Source organism: Mytilus trossulus, chromosome 14 (genome assembly GCF_036588685.1).
Source record: "Mytilus trossulus isolate FHL-02 chromosome 14, PNRI_Mtr1.1.1.hap1, whole genome shotgun sequence".
NCBI lineage: Eukaryota > Metazoa > Mollusca > Bivalvia > Mytilida > Mytilidae > Mytilus > Mytilus trossulus.
In genome coordinates, this window is record NC_086386.1 from 25808914 (window position 1) to 25827245 (window position 18332).

Consider the following 18332-nt stretch of genomic DNA (forward strand, 5'->3'; position numbering starts at 1 on the left):
AACAACAATCTCTGAAATACAGACTCCTAACTTGGGACAGGCACATACATAGAGAATGTGGCGGGGTTAAACATGTTAGCGGGATCCAAACCCTCCCCTAACCTGGGAGAGTGTCGGGGGAAAAGTACAGCGATGATCTTTTCCGTGTTGAAAGAACTATAAAAATCAAATGAAAAAGGCTTTTAAACTCATCAGATGGATAAAAATACGATGCACGTGGACGGGTACTTGTACATCCCAACAACAAAAAGACACCAGTTACAGATCTGAGGGTACTCGCAGTTAAATGACAGCTAGTTCAAAGCCACTAACAACTAATAAAAAAAATCATGCATCTGAGACTTAATTACCAATTTGTCATTTCGGGGCCTATTATAGCTGACTGTGCAGCATGGTCATTGTTGAAGACTTTTATCTTGAAAACCGCTTTAGATGTAATCCTTGCTCAGAGACTCCTGGTTATCTGTATCTGTATATGTATTAAAAAAAACTCCTCCAAATAAGCACTTCCTAAAAAATAGGTTTTTCGAAAAGTCTATATGTCTTTATATAATTAGTTTGAAAATATAAAAAATAAAATATATAAATGTACGTCCCGTGGGGTGTACGTTGGATACAGTCGTTGACCTTTCCGCTTGCTAGACGGAAGGTCTTTAAGCCTGAGTTCATTTCTCTTGGCAAATAAAGCATAGCATAATTTTCTGGATATGAATTCTACCATAAAACAAGTGTCGGTGCATTTGCATCTGCAACCACAATTAAGCACATAATAGGTGACTCGGATCCAAAATGAGCTGTGCTTCTATTACAACGTTGGTAAGATTTGATACAGTTTCTAAAGCTACAAAGAAAACTTTCAAGTTCATGCAGGTATGGTATACGGGTATCATGCAAAGTCTTACATTCAAGAAGGGAGTGATCCACCGTTTCTGCAGATTCTTTGCATAGTAAGCAGGTTGGATCTACACTATTTTGATTAAATGAAGCTTTGTTGCTTTGAAGATAGTAAGTTCTAGTAAGAAGCTTTAGTTTTGTTTGAAGACGACTTATATCCTGAGATGATGTGCCAACACTTGCAAGACAAGGATGGGTGTTTCGCCAGAGTATATTATTAGTGGATAGATAATTGAGAGAACTATATAGGGATACTTTAGTTCTCAATTGGTCATGCCAGACACTGTCAACTGCTTTTTTACTTATGTTTTCCATCGATTTTTATTGACCAGATTGAGTCTTAGATCATTAGCTGAAGGTAGATTATATTGGGCTAGAATGCATCTTGCTTTTGAGAGCCAGATTTAAGAGTTGAAACCAGACATATGTCAGTGTCCGGTTTAGCTAGATCATTTTCTATTGAGGATTTCATTCCACGTGCATATTTTGTTATAGATATTTATGACAACTTTATGTATTGTTCCTTGTATTGAAATAACTCCTGTCATAGTACATGTAGTATAGACTGACATCTGGAGTATTATTTGGCAGTGATATGATTTGTTTTATTGCTTTCCTATAGAATACTTCTAATGGCTCTATGTGTTTTTGTCTTGAAGTTATATATCTAGTCCATAAATGAGGACAGGTAGGATATATATATATATTTGAAAGATGTGACAAGTGTAGACCGTAGTAGTAATTGAGCTACCATTCTTTCCACGAAGACTGCCAGCCCCCATCAGGCTATACATTGTTCGTCTGGCACAAATATGTCCTTCAATACGAATGTTGATTGTTTTCTTTAAGTCAGAGCTTTGTTTAATTCATATATGAAGTGCAGAACTAGGCTGTTCTTGTGTCAAATCATAGCTGTATCATTGGTCTCAAAGTATGTATTATTCCGGAATACGGTACCGACCTATTCCGAGTTTGTTTTCATTTAGAAATTTCGTATCATTTGACAATTTGTCAACAAAAAACAATGGGAACAAAGTAATTTAGATCTGTAAGTTTTTTTAAGGTCAGTATTCTAACTATCATAAGCAAACTAGTCGGGTCTTCTTTTGTCAGGCCAACTGCACTTAAAAAGGCAAGACCGATCTGGTTTACACCTGATCAATCTCTGATTCTGAATGAAAAAGGACGAAGTCCGATCAGACGTCTTTAATTTTTAAATTTTACTGTATACACATGATAACAATCGCCTATTAGATCTATAGGCGGATCCAGGGGGAGAGGCCTGAGGGTTCAGACCCCCTTGTTCGAAAAATTAGTTGATTAAATAGGGAATTAATGAAGAATGTGGAGTAAACACCCCCTTAGTGCAGTCAGTCAGTTAGTCCAAATAATTATGACATCTTGAAAGACGTCATAATTATTTGGACTATCAGTCAGTGGGCCTCCTAAATGCAGTCCAAATAATCATGACCTCTCGGAAGTCTATTTTAAATTTTTGCTTTGATGCTTTTCTGTCAATGTAAGGTGTCAAAAAAAAACCACAATAGCCTTTTAACATGTTCAAGAGGTCATAATTCAAATGTATTTATTTGGACAACCAGGGCCCCTCTAAGTCATGTAAGTACTTAGTATAAAAAAGTCACATGAAATATTAGTATTATATACAATTTAATCGACAGTAATTTATACCCTTATGCTGTGTAAATAAGTGAGACATGCTTCAAAACTGCACTTGTTAATCCTTTGGTCAATTATACAGTCAGGGTTACTACTTGTACAATAGACCACTTTCGAGTTCATCCGTCACCGGAAAAAACTCGTCAATTATACGCGCCTTTATCATCGTCATTTGTGCGTTTAGGGGCGTCGTCACTTCCTTCCAATGTTGAGCGAGTGGTTGGAAAACTATAATTCTATATTGTACGAATTATTCGGCAAATTGAATTCTCAAAATTGACAATCAACACTGCTGTCATTAGGGAAATGTCAGTAAGTACCTACAGAACAACCATTATTTCTAGTTTATCCTGCACAAAGACGATCACTAAGACGCTTGATGAACGTAAATAGTGCAGGGATACAGGCGAGCCCCTCTATCTGGTAAATGACGTCATAAAGGCGTGTATAATTGACGAGTTTTTACCGGTGACGGATGAACTCGAAAGTGGTCTATTAATTTTTGGGGAAAGACGGCTTCAAGCCGTCAATCCCCTATGGGATTGACCAGAGTGAAACTCCCTCACATCATTCATTTTGTTTTTATACATATTATGGTGTGGAAAAACCCCCAACAAATCTTACTTAGATTGAAGAGAAGGAGACCCAGAAATGAATAGTTTGACTTTAAACACTTTTTTACACATTTCCGTTTTGTTTCTTACGAAATTATCGTATCTTGAACTCTCCTTTACACTATTTACGTTTATTTAACAATCCGGAAAAATTAGTATGACGAGATATTCTAAATATATCCAACCTACATTGTATTTTATAGTGACGTCATTCTTGGAAGAAGCAGGGATATCCTTCACCAGTTCACTGGTTATTTAAATCAATCTTAGAGATCGTGCACTAATCACAAATTTGCATTTGTTAAATCTAAACATAATATTGTTTACTGTAGATGATTTAAACATCAACATGCAATACTTTAATTTGTAGGTCAACAACTTTCAAAATAAACAAAGATCGTAGGGTTACATGAGACAGGGGAAAGAAACGATTTTATTACTTTTTTCGGGGTCTCACTAATAAGAGACAAGAAGCGTCAAAAAGCGACAAGAAGCGTCAAGAAGACTATTTAGCGACAAGAAAAAAATATTCTTCTTGTCGCTAATTAGTGAGACCACTTTTTTCTGTAAAAATTCTGAGAATCTTCCTCCAATTCAGGAGCACCTCAATTGATGAGTAATTATCCACTAAAATAAAAGTTAATGTATTTAAACACTTCAAATGTGACATTTCATTGGATTAGTCATGTTAGTAGTCTTCTATTAAAACTATTTTTTTTTGTACCTACATAATCATTGTAATGGTAAAAAAATAAGTAATAAAAATTTGCATTTTGTAGTTTAAACATATTTATTATTTACAAATATTTCAAAATTATGATTTGGAAACAAGCTTCACACAGTTTACATCACTCATTTTTTTTTTATTATTAGTACCTGTTTCCCTGTGATGAGAGTTGTAACTCGGAACTTCAACAATGGAAATTTAAAACTGAATAGATTTTTCAGTCCACACTTTCTAAAGAAAAACTTAAAAATCCAAGAGTACTGTCACAAAAAATGGAAAATGGCCCTAGCCTGCAGTTCAGTGGTACACAATCAAGATTTCAAAAAATATTGTAGTTGTTGTGAAATGACAGAATTCAGTTGAGTTTTAGATAATTAGCTATCAAATTTAATCAAATGTTTAGATTTAGAAGATGCAGATCACTTCCATTGGTCCAAATTGAATTCTAAACTAAGGAAATGAAATTACATAAACAACAATTGATTTCAATATTGTCAACCTTTCTACATGTTCTAGCTGTTCTCTTATATTGATTTTCCTCTGAGTTCAGTATTTTTGTGATTTTACTTTTTTCATTCTTCATATGAAAACTATCAAAAGATAACCCCCCCTTTCCAAAAACATAATAAAATAGAAACAAGGGCCGTCTTTCCCCTCAGAGCTATTCAGCTCTTTGATTATTTACTTGAAAATATATAATGCCTACCCATGTTAAAATGAGCATACAGCATAACATGAAGGAAGTATTTCTTAAATAATACATACTGTCATAATTATAGTTATTAATACATTATATTTTATATGGTTTCAGACAGAAAGAAGAGAATACTGAAAGATTTAGAAAATGGCAGCTGATGTATTAAGTAATATTACCACAATGTATAGTAACATTACCACAATACTTCCAGTGATTACAACAGAGCCCTCATGGATTCCACTACAGACAACAGCAGCTTCACCACCAGAAGAGATCCCAGAACTATGGGGATTTATTACTGCAGGAATTGCTATTTTATTTTTTGGCAGTAATTTTGTTCCTGTTAAAAAATATGAAACTGGTGATGGTAAGCTTTTATGCATTACATGTATATCTGATAGATGAGTAAAACCTGATCCAAATACACTACAGCTTGGGTGGATTTTACTTTGTCCCACGGCCCATCATGGGAGAAGGCACTTGGTGGGCAAAATTTCTACGTTGTCCACTCTGCCCACCCATTGGAGTGGGCATGCAATTTCTTTTGTTTAATCTAAACAGTACCATCACTTGAAAAAAGCAGATAAGCATTTGTAATCAATATTTTTACAAAAAGGAGATTATAGCTAGAGTGGACACGGGTAGGCTGACCACGGTGGGCAGGTGGAAAAAGCAAAATACACTCGAGCTGTTGTGTAACTCCTGTCTGTCTATTGAAATTAACAACATTTAACTGTAGGTCATGAAAAGAATAGATTAGTTAAATTTTGAAAAAAAGAACTTCCAGGTTTCAATTTTATTTATCCTGCAAAATCATAATATACACATGATACATGTAGCATATTATATTTTTGAATATCAATGTACATGTATATCATGTATATGTCTGAATATACTTTTGAAGAATTGATAATATAAACAAAATCAATCAAATTTCTTTCTAGGTATGTTTTTCCAGTGGATAGTATGTAGTGCTGTAATGGTGGTCGGTATAATTGTACAATTAATCAGAAAGCAGCCACCATTCTTTCCTATTGCTATGATTGGTGGTGTTGTTTGGGAATTAGGTAGGTCATACAATTTTGAAAAGACAATGAAAGAGTAGGCCTGGTAAGACCATTCTTTGGATCTAAAACTAAAATATAGCATTTTTACAAAGTTTTTAAAATTGTCACTTTAGTTATTTATTGGAAATTGGAATAGTTATAAATCATAAAATGTAACATAAATATGGGGTGTTTAAGAAAATACAATAGTCATGTATCAGGTAATATCATCATTTCTTCATGTAAAATACTGAAATCTTGACATTTTGTCATTTGTGCTAATTTTAAGATTATTTTTGTCTAAAATGGAAGTGGCTGCACTTGAGTTCAGTCTCATTATATAAATATATATTTTATTTAATGCTGATTCATCATATAAATACCTGCTGAGACTCAACATGAATGTGGCCACATCCGTTTTGGATAAAAACCCACTGAAAAGTGATGTTAGTGTAAACAATATTTTATTATGATAAATACAAGTATAAATTATAAACACATATTCAAGTTCGGTGTCCATAAGTGCCTTTAATTTTAGGCTTCCAAATGACATTATCAGATCTTGTCTTATGTCCGAGTATAATGGACAAAATAATAAAAAATGTGAGCTAGTTTCTAAGTCACCACAGTGACATTTAGGGAAAGAAACTAAGTTTCTTGGAAACAAGTGACAGTTTAAAGAACTACTATTCATTCTAAGTCACGAGTGAAGAATTTGGCCTTTTCTACATCCAGCATAAAAGTATAAAGGGACACGATTGTTCTGATTACAAATTTGTTTCTTAAATAGAGAGATAGATTCACAATTTCTAACACTTAACGGTAATTAGGTAGGTCATACAATTTTGAAAAGACAATGAAAGAGTAGGCCTGGTAAGACCATTCTTTGGATTTAAAACTAAAATATAGCATTTTTACAAAGTTTTTAAAATTGTCACTTTAGTTATTTATTGGAAATTGGAATAGTTATAAATCATAAAATGTAACATAAATATGGGGTGTTTAAGAAAATACAATAGTCATGTATCAGGTAATATCATCATTTCTTCATGTAAAATACTGAAATCTTGACATTTTGTCATTTGTGCTAATTTTAAGATTATTTTTGTCTAAAATGGAAGTGGCTGCACTTGAGTTCAGTCTCATTATATAAATATATATTTTATTTAATGCTGATTCATCATATAAATACCTGCTGAGACTCAACATGAATGTGGCCACATCCGTTTTGGATAAAAACCCACTGAAAAGTGATGTTAGTGTAAACAATATTTTATTATGATAAATACAAGTATAAATTATAAACACATATTCAAGTTCGGTGTCCATAAGTGCCTTTAATTTTAGGCTTCCAAATGACATTATCAGATCTTGTCTTATGTCCGAGTATAATGGACAAAATAATAAAAAATGTGAGCTAGTTTCTAAGTCACCACAGTGACATTTAGGGAAAGAAACTAAGTTTCTTGGAAACAAGTGACAGTTTAAAGAACTACTATTCATTCTAAGTCACGAGTGAAGAATTTGGCCTTTTCTACATCCAGCATAAAAGTATAAAGGGACACGATTGTTCTGATTACAAATTTGTTTCTTAAATAGAGAGATAGATTCACAATTTCTAACACTTAACGGTAAATGATTCCATAATTTGATGGATGAAGGAAGATAATAATCAGAATAAAGTTTTGTACGTGATTTAACATGTAAAAGATTATTACTTTTTCTTGTACTGTGGTCGTGTCGCCCACAGACATAGCCAGGCAATAGCTCTTGCAAATAATTTGGGGTTTTATTATTTACAATTTTATGAAGCAATATTAGTTTGTGGTTACTTCTTCGATCTGAAAGTTTCTCCCATTGCGTTTCTTTATATAACATTGTGATTTTTATAGCATATATTGATAAATCTTTCCTATATTAAAGTTTGAATTTGATCATTTAATGACAAAATTAGTTCAAATCCTTAACATTAACTAATTGATTCAACTGATGTAGTCACTAAAGTGTTTAAAAACCATTAAAAATCTTTTATCAGCTTTATATTTTGAATTTAAGGTCGAAATTGACCCTTACTTGACCTTCTCCTTTGAAAGATCTTTTTTCTATTTTTAAATCGTTCTCATTAATGCGGCTAGCAGGTCTAAATCAAATTTTATATTTAATATGGGATAACACTATATTTTTCTATAAATTAACTTTATCTTATACTTAATAGAAAAATGAAATAAAAAAATGGGATCAGTGTTCATTTACACTCACAATCTGCCTTTGAAAGACGCATACATTTTCGTTAGTGTCCTTTTTTTTGTTGAACTAATAGGAGAAATAGCGGTAATATCGAAATAAAAAAAGAACTAAAAACAGAAATTGCTTAGATTTTACAAATATTTAGTTCATGTACAGCTTATTGGAAAACAACAATATAAAATATAGGTCACAGATGAGTTAAAAAGATATTTCAATTTTAATGCCAAAAATGACATGTTTTCACCAAGGGGGAGATAATTTGGAGCTTTTTCAATGATATCTACATTTTGAAAGTCACCTTGGGCCAACAGAAATTGCTTTTTTGGAATGATTTTTGTACCATATGATAAAGTAACAACTACTTAAGGTAATTAATAAAAATTGTTATGAACAATAAATGCTTAATTTAATCCTGAAATTCAAAGAAGTGAAGCTTCTACATTCTTTATTTGTAGGTAATGTTTCTGTGGTGCCTTAATAATAGTTGAAACAATTGGTTTAGGGCTTGGTATATGTATTTGGGGAACGGTTAACAAATTTTCTTTGTTTGTAGGAAATGTTTGTGTGGTGCCTATCGTCAAGACAATTGGTTTAGGGCTAGGTATATGTATTTGGGGAATGGTTAACTTGCTGAGTGGTTGGTCCACAGGAAGGTATAGTACATAGTATACATTTTATTGTTATTTTTCTGTAACTGCTACAAGTATCTTGACATAGTTAGGTTCTGTGAGCTTTCTTTTTTGGGTAAAGATTGTATTGAATGCAATCACAACCTTATGGGACTGACTAAATTTTCCAAAGCTTATCACTACTTTTGAGATACACAAAATATAGTGCATTGCTCATAACATTCTATATACATCTATCCTTGAAAATTTCCAGAAATTTATTAATTAAATAAACACTCTGATTCAAGTCACAAAATGATGTTACACTTGTCAAGAAAATTACATAGCTTTTGAAAGGTGCAGGAATCTAATGCGTGTTCTAAAAACGTTATTGTTAAAGTCATCTTTCAAAAATATCAATGATGCATACCTGTCAACTGACCCGTATTTTGCGGGTGTGACACGAGATTTTCACAATTCTGAGGGATCTCCCAGGACACCCCCCCAGGTCACTGAATAACCCGGGAATTCCAAAAATGACACGTTTTCACCTGGATTTTTAAGCCTAGAGAATGATTTCATAAGTGATTTTTCTTTGAAATACCGGCAAATTCGTAGTTCTTCCAACCCTTCCCTCAACAGAAGTTAAGCTACCTGTGTAAACTGTCAAATTAAGTGACCCATCAAGTGCATGGCTTCACTTGACAGCTTTGGTGTCAACACACACTGTTAATTAACACCAATTATCTTCGCTTTAGGTCATAAATAAATTTCACTGTTGTCACGTTTTACAAACATTTTTCAACTGAGTTACTTCCCCTCATTTGTCACCATTTAAAATTGTTCTTTATATTTACGTTTTTTGGGGTAAAAAAGATCAAATCTACTACAAATAGAATTAAAATACATATTGAAATATAACTTTTCATTTAATTCATACCTTAACCCTTACCATGCGGTACCCGTCTTTTGACGGGCGGACCCTAATAACCGTTATTTGGCTCCAATGGCGTTCCATACTTTAAGAAGTCCACTTTATGATACTTATTTAAAAAGTTATGCATGTTCCGTCAACCTCAGGCTATCCATATTCACGTTTCTCATGTATAAGTAGCATTTTGAGCACAAATACGGACTTGGAAAATTGAAATTGGCTAAAAATCGGTTTTCTGGAGGGGTAGGCTTCACATCTGTATCTTACACAAGAAGTTCAGAGGCATAAAACTGGCAAAGATAGTGCAAACCCACAGCCATATAACTGCTGATCATAATTATTATTGAAATACGCATAGGAAACAACTACTTCCGGTTTTGGGTCCATTCGAAGTCAAAAATCGGCAAAAATCGTGAAATTCAGTATTTTGGGTCCAAATGACCTTCTGTAGACTGATGCATCAAGATCAGATTCACTCCGACCTAACAACTGTTGGGGTCAATTTGTTCACTAGGGTCCACTCTACACGCAGGCTACAGCTGGATACCTTAAACAGCAACCCTGGGTCTTCTGGGTCAAGAGAAGGGGTGAAAAATCGGAAAAATTGACGCTTTTTGCACCTGTTGACCCACTTTGGGGCAAATTCATGCCAAAAAAATAAAATTGTGTACTAGTTCAGTGAAAACTCCAAAACATTTAAATGAACTAAAAAAACAACATACAAAACTAACAAAAGCCAGGGGCTCCTGTCTTGGGACATGTGCAAAAATGCAGCAGGGTTAAACATGTTTTGTCTCTATGCCCCCCTTAATACCTCTAGCCAATATAGAATAAAGAAACTCATTGCTATATGCACAGTAAAACTCAGTTTAAAAGAAGTCTGAGGCTGATGTCAGAATAAATAACAAAAGAAACTGAGCAAAATGACAATAATACATAAATTAACAAAGGACTAGCAGCAGTTACTGACATGCCAGCTCAAGGCCTCAATTAAACTGATTGAAAGATTTTGAAGATTCTTGAAACTTTATCTATATATGACATGCATTAGTCTTTGAAAAGTCAATAATATTTCTTGCACAAAGTCAATAATATTTCTTGCACAAAGTCAATAATATTTCTTGCACAAAGTCAAATACACAAAACTATACTAGAAGTATGCACCAGAGATGGGTCTGATTACTTTCAATGTAATTGATTAAATTACAATTACTTTGTCATTTGTACGATTAAATTAAATTAATGATTACATCATTTCTGAAAGTGTCTGATTAAATTAATGATTACATTGGCAAAGTAATCATGATTACATCTGATTACAATGAATTAAAAAAAAAACATTTTGCATGATGTGAATGAATAAACGTTTAATATATAACTATAGCATTTTTATGACAGTATTGTGTTTGCTACCTTATAAAATGATAACTTCAAACTTCATCTATTTAATAAACCTCAAAAGTCCACTTCATACATACATGAACATTGTGTCATTGACACTGGTTACGACCCATTGCACTTTATCATCATTAATCTCTGAATTATTTTGACTTCAATTTAATATAGCTTTATAAAAGGCATTTGCTGTTTGTCTTCTGACATATTCTAGACTTTAATTTATATGTGTTTCCAGGTACAGTTTATGGGAGTTAAAATATGGATGAAATTGTACCAGTTTAATCAAATTGTAAACAACATACAAGTGCTAAAAATCATTGCATTTTACATGTCCAGTCCAAATACATACAAAAATTTGCTTATTTTAAACAAGATATTTGTCCAACATTTAATTAATTTTGTGCTGATTAGATAAATTATCACTTGTCTGATTTATCCTTTACCATTGTCCTACAGCTATACTCAGTTGGTAATTGCAATAAAAACAACCCTTAATTGGTTTCCTACCTGTCAATTCAAAGATGACATAATTAAGGGTTAAAGAAAAGTATTACTTGAATATAACAGTCATTATCAAATATATAAGTAAGTAAATAGTTTATTAAAGTGTCACATATTGATTGACATAAATATAAGCAACATTATATAAATATATACACATAAAACAATCAATATCCAGCCATAAAAAACGACTTATTAGACACTAAAAAGCTTAAAATTCTATAAAAATTTCAAATATATTATTCTGTAAAAACATACAAGTCACAAAAAAAAGTCACCATTAAAATTAAAATTCACTATATTCAATTAATATATATATATAAAAATTGTCGAAATCTGACTTTCCTGGTAAAATTAAAATAATAAAACTCTGAAGCTAGTAAAAATTTTATGAAGAGCAGTTAAACCATTTTCTTCGCCAGAAAAATTTATATAAAAATTTGCATAGGAAATATTGTATATCAGAACAGATCATAATTTCAATAAATTTGTTATCTATGTCAAGGCTGAAAAAATTTTGAATTAATTTTGAACATTCATGAAAAAGGTTATACCGAATATCGTCATAAAGTGTACTTTCCATCAGAAAATGTTTTTCAGTCTCTACACTGCAACTTTCACAAAACAAACAAAGTCTATCTTCTACGGGTGTAGGCGGCCTGGAGTATCTGCCAGTTTCGTGCGCTAGCGGTAGAGCCCCGGAGCGAAACAGAGCCATAACACGCCTTTCCTGTTTAGAAATGTTTAAAAGCACATAAGGTTCTGTTTTCACACATTGTTTATAACATCTGTAAGTGCGCAATTTGTTTCCGTTTTTTATATTACGACGGTCATCAAAAAGTTCTTCATACCATTCTGTGTTGTCCAGCTCACATAGTTTTTCACTTATCATATGCATAACTGATTTAGTCGATAATGTTAAGTCATACGTCGGATCCTTTAGTCTGATCCGGTCAACAATCTTATGCACTTCAATATATATATGTACATCTTTGAATTGTGAATATATGTACAATATCTTTTACTAAGGCCAGAAACATATAATTGTATTTTAAAAATGTCTCTTCTTAGGCTATTGATGACTTTTCAATACTGTAACAGTTTATTTTTTACTAAAGTCTACAAACCAATTGTCATGTTTTATAAAAAATAAAGTAAACCAAACTATCTTAACATGTTCAACATAAATTGAATAAAAATAACAAAAAGTTTCCTTTATTGACCATAAACACAGTTTAATTTTTTTTTCATTGTAATCAGAATGTAATCATAAAGTAATCAGGATTACAGGGTATTTTGAAAAGTAATTGATTAAATTAAATTACATGTAATCAGATTTTTGGCTGATTAATGATTACAATGATTACTTGAAGAATTGTAATCAATTACAGCTGATTAACGATTACAATTATAATTACCCCAACTCTGGTATGCACACAAGTATTTTAAAGGTTTGTCTTATAAAAGGATAGCTAGTCTTAAATTTCTATCATCTTTTTCAAATATATCATAAGTATTTTAGTTTAGTAATTGATATAGATAGAAATCTTTCATGTTTTTTAACATTCCAATCAAGCTTACATACCTTGTAAACAATATATCGTAATTTTGACATAGCAAACACTCTACATGTATGACCTTATGTACATATATCAGATTTAATTTTGTAGATTTGGCTTCTTTGGACTTAAGGAATCTATTCCTCATAATGAAGTAATGAATTATATTGGTGTTGGAATGTGTGTATTTAGGTAGGTAAAATCATGATATACGAACAAACAATTTCATTCTCCATTTGCAACCCATAAAAAAGGGTATTGTAAGAAAATAGGAAAAAAGCTCTAGAACTCAATTTAAATTCTCTATAACACATACACAATATTCTTCATTGACTAAACATGTTTTACCAAATAAAAGAAAAAATATAAAGCACTTTTTATTTATTGGTTGAATATGTCATTCACATGTCAACATTTCTCAGACAGACCTCTTTTCATTTTTTTTCAAATTTACTACATGTATTGGTAGGTAAATTTTCCTTCTCTTTACTAGTAAGTCACAGCTTATACTTTAATAATTAGAGCAGACTTTGAGCAGTTAAGAGAATAATAGGGATTAATTTATTTTTGTTGGTTCCATTTTAATCAGAATTATGATATTTGGTATGAAGGTGTATTTCTATAAAATAGTGTGTTCATATCATCATGACCTCAGTGTGACCTGGACCCATTTTCAATCCCCTACCGACAAAGTTGAAGGGGACTTAAGATTTGAACTCTGTTTGTCTGTCAAGGCAAATCAGTTTCCCATTCTTTTTTTCTTTATGCTTGAATATATTGCTTTGATATTTGGTATATTGTTTTATCATGATAAGTTACAGATCAAGTTCAATTTTGTTCCAGGCTGATAATTTTGTGTAGAGTTATGGTCCTTGGACTTTGAAAATTCACTCAAATACATGTAATCAGTTTTACACACTTTCTTTCTTCATGCTTGTTCATATTCTTTTTTTGATATTTAATCTTAAGCTTATATGGATGTGTGACCTGAAACAATGATAGTTCAAATTCAATTACTCACATGATCATTGTATGTCAACTAAATAAGATTTTATAATTAGATATAAGAAGATCTAGTATGAGTGCCAATGAGACGCCTCTCCATCCAAGTCACAATTTGTAAAAGTAAACCATTATGAGTCAAAGTAGGTCTTCAACATCGAGCCTTGGCTCACACAGAACAGCAAGCTATAAACAATGATAAAGGGCATCAAAATGATCAGGTTTAAACCATTTAAACAGGAAAAAAACAGCTTATTTAACCATGCAGTTAGCACCTCAATGATATACAAGTTAGTAGTAGCAATGCAAATTTTCTTTTGTTTCTCACAGTGCTATTGTATTTTCCTTTGTGAAGAATGAGGTAACACCTATAAACAACATAGAGAGTGAACCTCTAATTTCACAGGTAAGTACATTTTAATTGCAACATATGGAGCATCCAATATCAGTTGTAATACCTCCATTGTTTTTTTTCCTATTAGTCTTTGTTAAATTTGCACTTTTCAAGATATTGTGCAGAATGTATCATTATTTTAAATTTTAAAAGAAGTACTTGGCATGAGTAAAGTTTTATTTTGTCCAGTTCTGTAGTCAAAACTTCAAATAAAATTTCACTGCATATAAGGACTCTATATAGAGAAAAAAAACTTTGAATTTGATGCATTGTTTTTAGATGAATTCATTATATGAAACATGATTTATTTTTAAGAAAACAGACTTGAATACCCAGGGAAGTGATACATTATATAGTTCTACAAACAACCATGATGTCTTAGTGTTTAGCAGGAGAAGGGTAATATTGATACACATCTAGTTATCTCTTTGTAGCTGGCCATGTCAGCTTTTGCCATCACTTGACATGAATCAAGGTGGTCTGTCATCTTAAACCTATATAACATTTGATATACACAAATTATACAAATCAATGAAAGAATTAAGCGGAGTATGACATATAGACATTTAATTTAAAACTAAAAATAAGCAATTGAATAATTAACCATTACATGCTTTTTCTGCAGAAAATATTATTTTCCCAGGTTGTTAAGTGCTTTGACATTTCTGTGATCACCCCTAGTTTTTGGTGGGGTTCGTGTTGCTTATTCTTTAGTTTTCTATGTTGTGTCATGTGTACTATTGTTTGTCTTTTTCATTTTTAGCCATGGCGTTGTCAGTTTATTTTCGATTTATGAGTTTAACTGTCCCTCTGATATCTTTCGTCCCTCTTTTCTTAGACATTAAACATCACCAGAAGGTGTCACTGGGTTTAAAGATTGTTTCACAAAGATATATTAAAATATAGAATTAATTTGAAAATCTGTTCATGTCTTTGTTATTCTTTCCTTCTCTCACTCACTCTCTCAAACTGTTGCTACAAAAATTCTAGATGTATTTTCCTTATGGCTATCTAGTTAAAAAAAAAAGGTATACAGAGATTTGATCCAACAACAAAAAATGGCAGCTTTTCTTAACCATAGCAGTAAAATGCAGATTTTGTCTTATATCTCAAAATCTAAAGCAATTTTGAAATTCAGCATTGTTTTGAGCAGAAATCTAACATCAGAACCAAGGAGGACCATCCTAGAATTTCCAAAAATCTTTTCATATGCATCTTTCATTATATTATCAAATATCATTATGGTCTAGGTTGGTGCTCATATTTCAAATTTGGAAGAAAATTCAATATCATGGCTGTTGTAATGTTCAATGAAAACTTTGTAAAATGAATAATGATAAAAAGTCAGATCATAACCATGAGTTTGATATGTATAGAGTAACACCATAGACAAAAAACAATTCTCCAAAGATTGTTTAAATTATATTTCAACTAACGAAAACACAACCAATTTTTAATGTTGCTAAACAAGATTTCTGTTGCTAGGTTGTTCATAAGCATTTAATATTTAACTAAATTGGACTGATGATTCATTTGAATACAACTAATCATCCTTGTATAGACATTTTGATTTGATTTTATACTTATTTATACAATTAGACTCCATTTTGGTGAACCAATGCCTGTGTGAATCATTTCAATGGAGTCCCTGAAGTGAATACCTTGGTATACAGTGTTATTATTTATACAATAATACAAAAAGTCACTTCTTCATAAGTTATCTTTTTTTTATATACTGTAAATTCAGAAAATTAATGGGAGGTTTTTATTATTGCAAAAAATGAGACTTAGTTGAAAACGCAATAATTTAAACTCGCATTTTGAAATGTTTTCTATAAACTAAACAGGATTTTCCCTCAAAATCGTAAAAATAAAAATCACATTTAAGTCTAAAATGACAAAATGGCAATAATAAATGCATGCAATAATTTCTGAATTTTCAGTAGCTAATTCAAATCAGAACTGACTGAATATCCTTAATATGACATATGGTTATATTTGTGTTTATTAGGGAAGCAGTACAAATATACAAGACATGAATGAAGATGATTCCTTTATAGATAGGATGTCACCTGGTAAAAAAAGAGCTCTGTAAGTTTTCAGATACTAGCTATCTTTTAAATTGTTAACTCTTAATTAATTTGTGGTTAAAATTCATTTCCCTGTGCTTGCCCCAGAGATGAATTCATCAAGATTTTATAAGTATAAAGGGGTGTGGTTATACATCAATGATACAGCAACACATAAACAAAAAAGAGCTTAAAGATCAAAGGGAGTGATTTCCCATATCCTATAATTTCTTGTTATCATGTGTCCATAAGTATAAATAAAAGATAAGAATCGTTTCCTGTGATCTTTATAATTAAGATTTCCAAAAGGAAACATACTGTCCAATAATAGAGAATCGTATATTCAATATGTGAAATCAAAATCATCCGGAGTCTATGAAAGTAAGGGAAAAAAATTAACAGAGACACTCATTGATCTTCTTGTTGTTTATTGAGGGGGGATAGGAGGGGTCCTGATCCCGAAATCCTGGGATTAAAAACACGAAATCCCAAGGTCCCAAAATTCGAATAAAGAAATGCACGGATCCTGATGGGGTCAATACCGAAATCCCGAGCTTAAAGACACCTGATCCCAGAGTCCCAGGATAAAGGTCCTATCCCACCTTTTTAGTTGTATATTATATGAATGACTATATTAAAGGCATCAGCATGCATGTGGCCTGTTCACCATCCCAGCATAGCAATGTAAACATAGTGTGCCAGTATTCAAGATTTTTTTTTAGGAAATGCAGGGATCTCCATGGCCTGTTTAACCATGGCGCCCCTCCATCGTTCAAATGTCTTGCGCCATCTTCGAATGACTCGCACCATCATTCAATTGCCTTCCGCCATTGTTCAAAACTGTGATCATTTTTATAGCCTGACGCCATTTTTTTATCAATTATAATCAAATGCAAGTAATTGCATAACACTCAGGCTTTTTTTATAGTATAATCCAACAAAGTTCTAACGCCTGAGGGATATCTAGATTAAGATCACTAATCACTTGTACCTGAGCTTGTACAGGTAGATCGACAAACCAGACAGGAGAATATTATCTGAAGATAGACGATTCATTTGTCGAATTATTTAACAAAGTTTCCGCAAAGGATGAAATTTAAAAAATAAGGCAGGACAGGATTTTGAGTAAAAAAAAAAGGCAGGATGAGTAACTTGGCAAAAAAAAGGCAGGATGACAATTGGTGTAAAAAAAAGTCAGGATAAGTTAAGAAAAAAACAGGCAGGACCGATTAGACTGAAAAATAAAAAGGCAGGACAGAGATTACAAATAAAAAAAAAGCAGGACACAATTTTTCATCCTAGCCCCCTCCCCATAAAAATCAAATGGTAGCTCCCTAACAATTACTAAAAATAGCAAGAAAACTACATGGGGACCTTCGTGAATGAATTAGCATGTTCAACTATGCTTATGTGGAGGGATGAAATACTTTCGATCGCGCTACACTGTACAGCGTAGATACAATTTATCATGGTGAAAGTTCCTCCATCGTTCAATTTTCATCCATGGAGATCCCTGAAATTAATAATGGAGGTCTAAGAGTGTATTTTAGACAAAGGATCTTTAGTTTCAGTTTCAGGCACTTAAATAGGGGTCTAAGGTTTTGAGTTCTTATATTGATTTTCTTCAAGTGTTCTAGGGAGTTCAATCTAGACAAAAATAAGTTTGAAATTCAACTATGCCTTGATCAACATTTAAGTGCTTAAAGCATTGAATTTTGTACCAAAAACTTACAATGAAAATATAAAAAATGGTGGATTTAGGGTCTATTGATTTAGAGGATTTCACTTTGTTTGTTCATAGAGCTAAGGGAATTTGACTTTTATTACCATAAAAACTAAGCTTGCATACATTCTTATAAATATTTAGGCTTCATATTTTTGTTAATCCAAAAACCTGAATAAAATCATATATAGAATGTAATTTTTGTCGAGCCTGCAACTTTTGTTGCAGAAAGCTCGACATAG

At 32.1% G+C, this 18332-nt stretch overlaps 1 protein-coding gene across 2 annotated transcripts in view; it reads left to right on the forward strand.

Moving 5' to 3' along the window:
• The first annotated feature begins 1869 nt into the window (after window positions 1-1869).
• LOC134697405 (transmembrane protein 144-like) overlaps window positions 1870-18332 on the forward strand; it is a 30340-nt gene continuing 13877 nt past the window's right edge. Inside the window, exons 1-8 of one of the 2 annotated variants that reach the window (XM_063559668.1) lie at window positions 1870-1957; window positions 4724-4976; window positions 5554-5676; window positions 8456-8555; window positions 13014-13094; window positions 14235-14310; window positions 14614-14697; window positions 16310-16389. In XM_063559668.1, the coding sequence (XP_063415738.1) occupies window positions 4757-4976; window positions 5554-5676; window positions 8456-8555; window positions 13014-13094; window positions 14235-14310; window positions 14614-14697; window positions 16310-16389 (764 nt within the window). In that variant the 5' untranslated portion in view covers window positions 1870-1957; window positions 4724-4756. The remainder of the gene's footprint in view (window positions 1958-4723; window positions 4977-5553; window positions 5677-8455; window positions 8556-13013; window positions 13095-14234; window positions 14311-14613; window positions 14698-16309; window positions 16390-18332) is intronic. The other variant, XM_063559667.1, reaches the window with a different exon arrangement.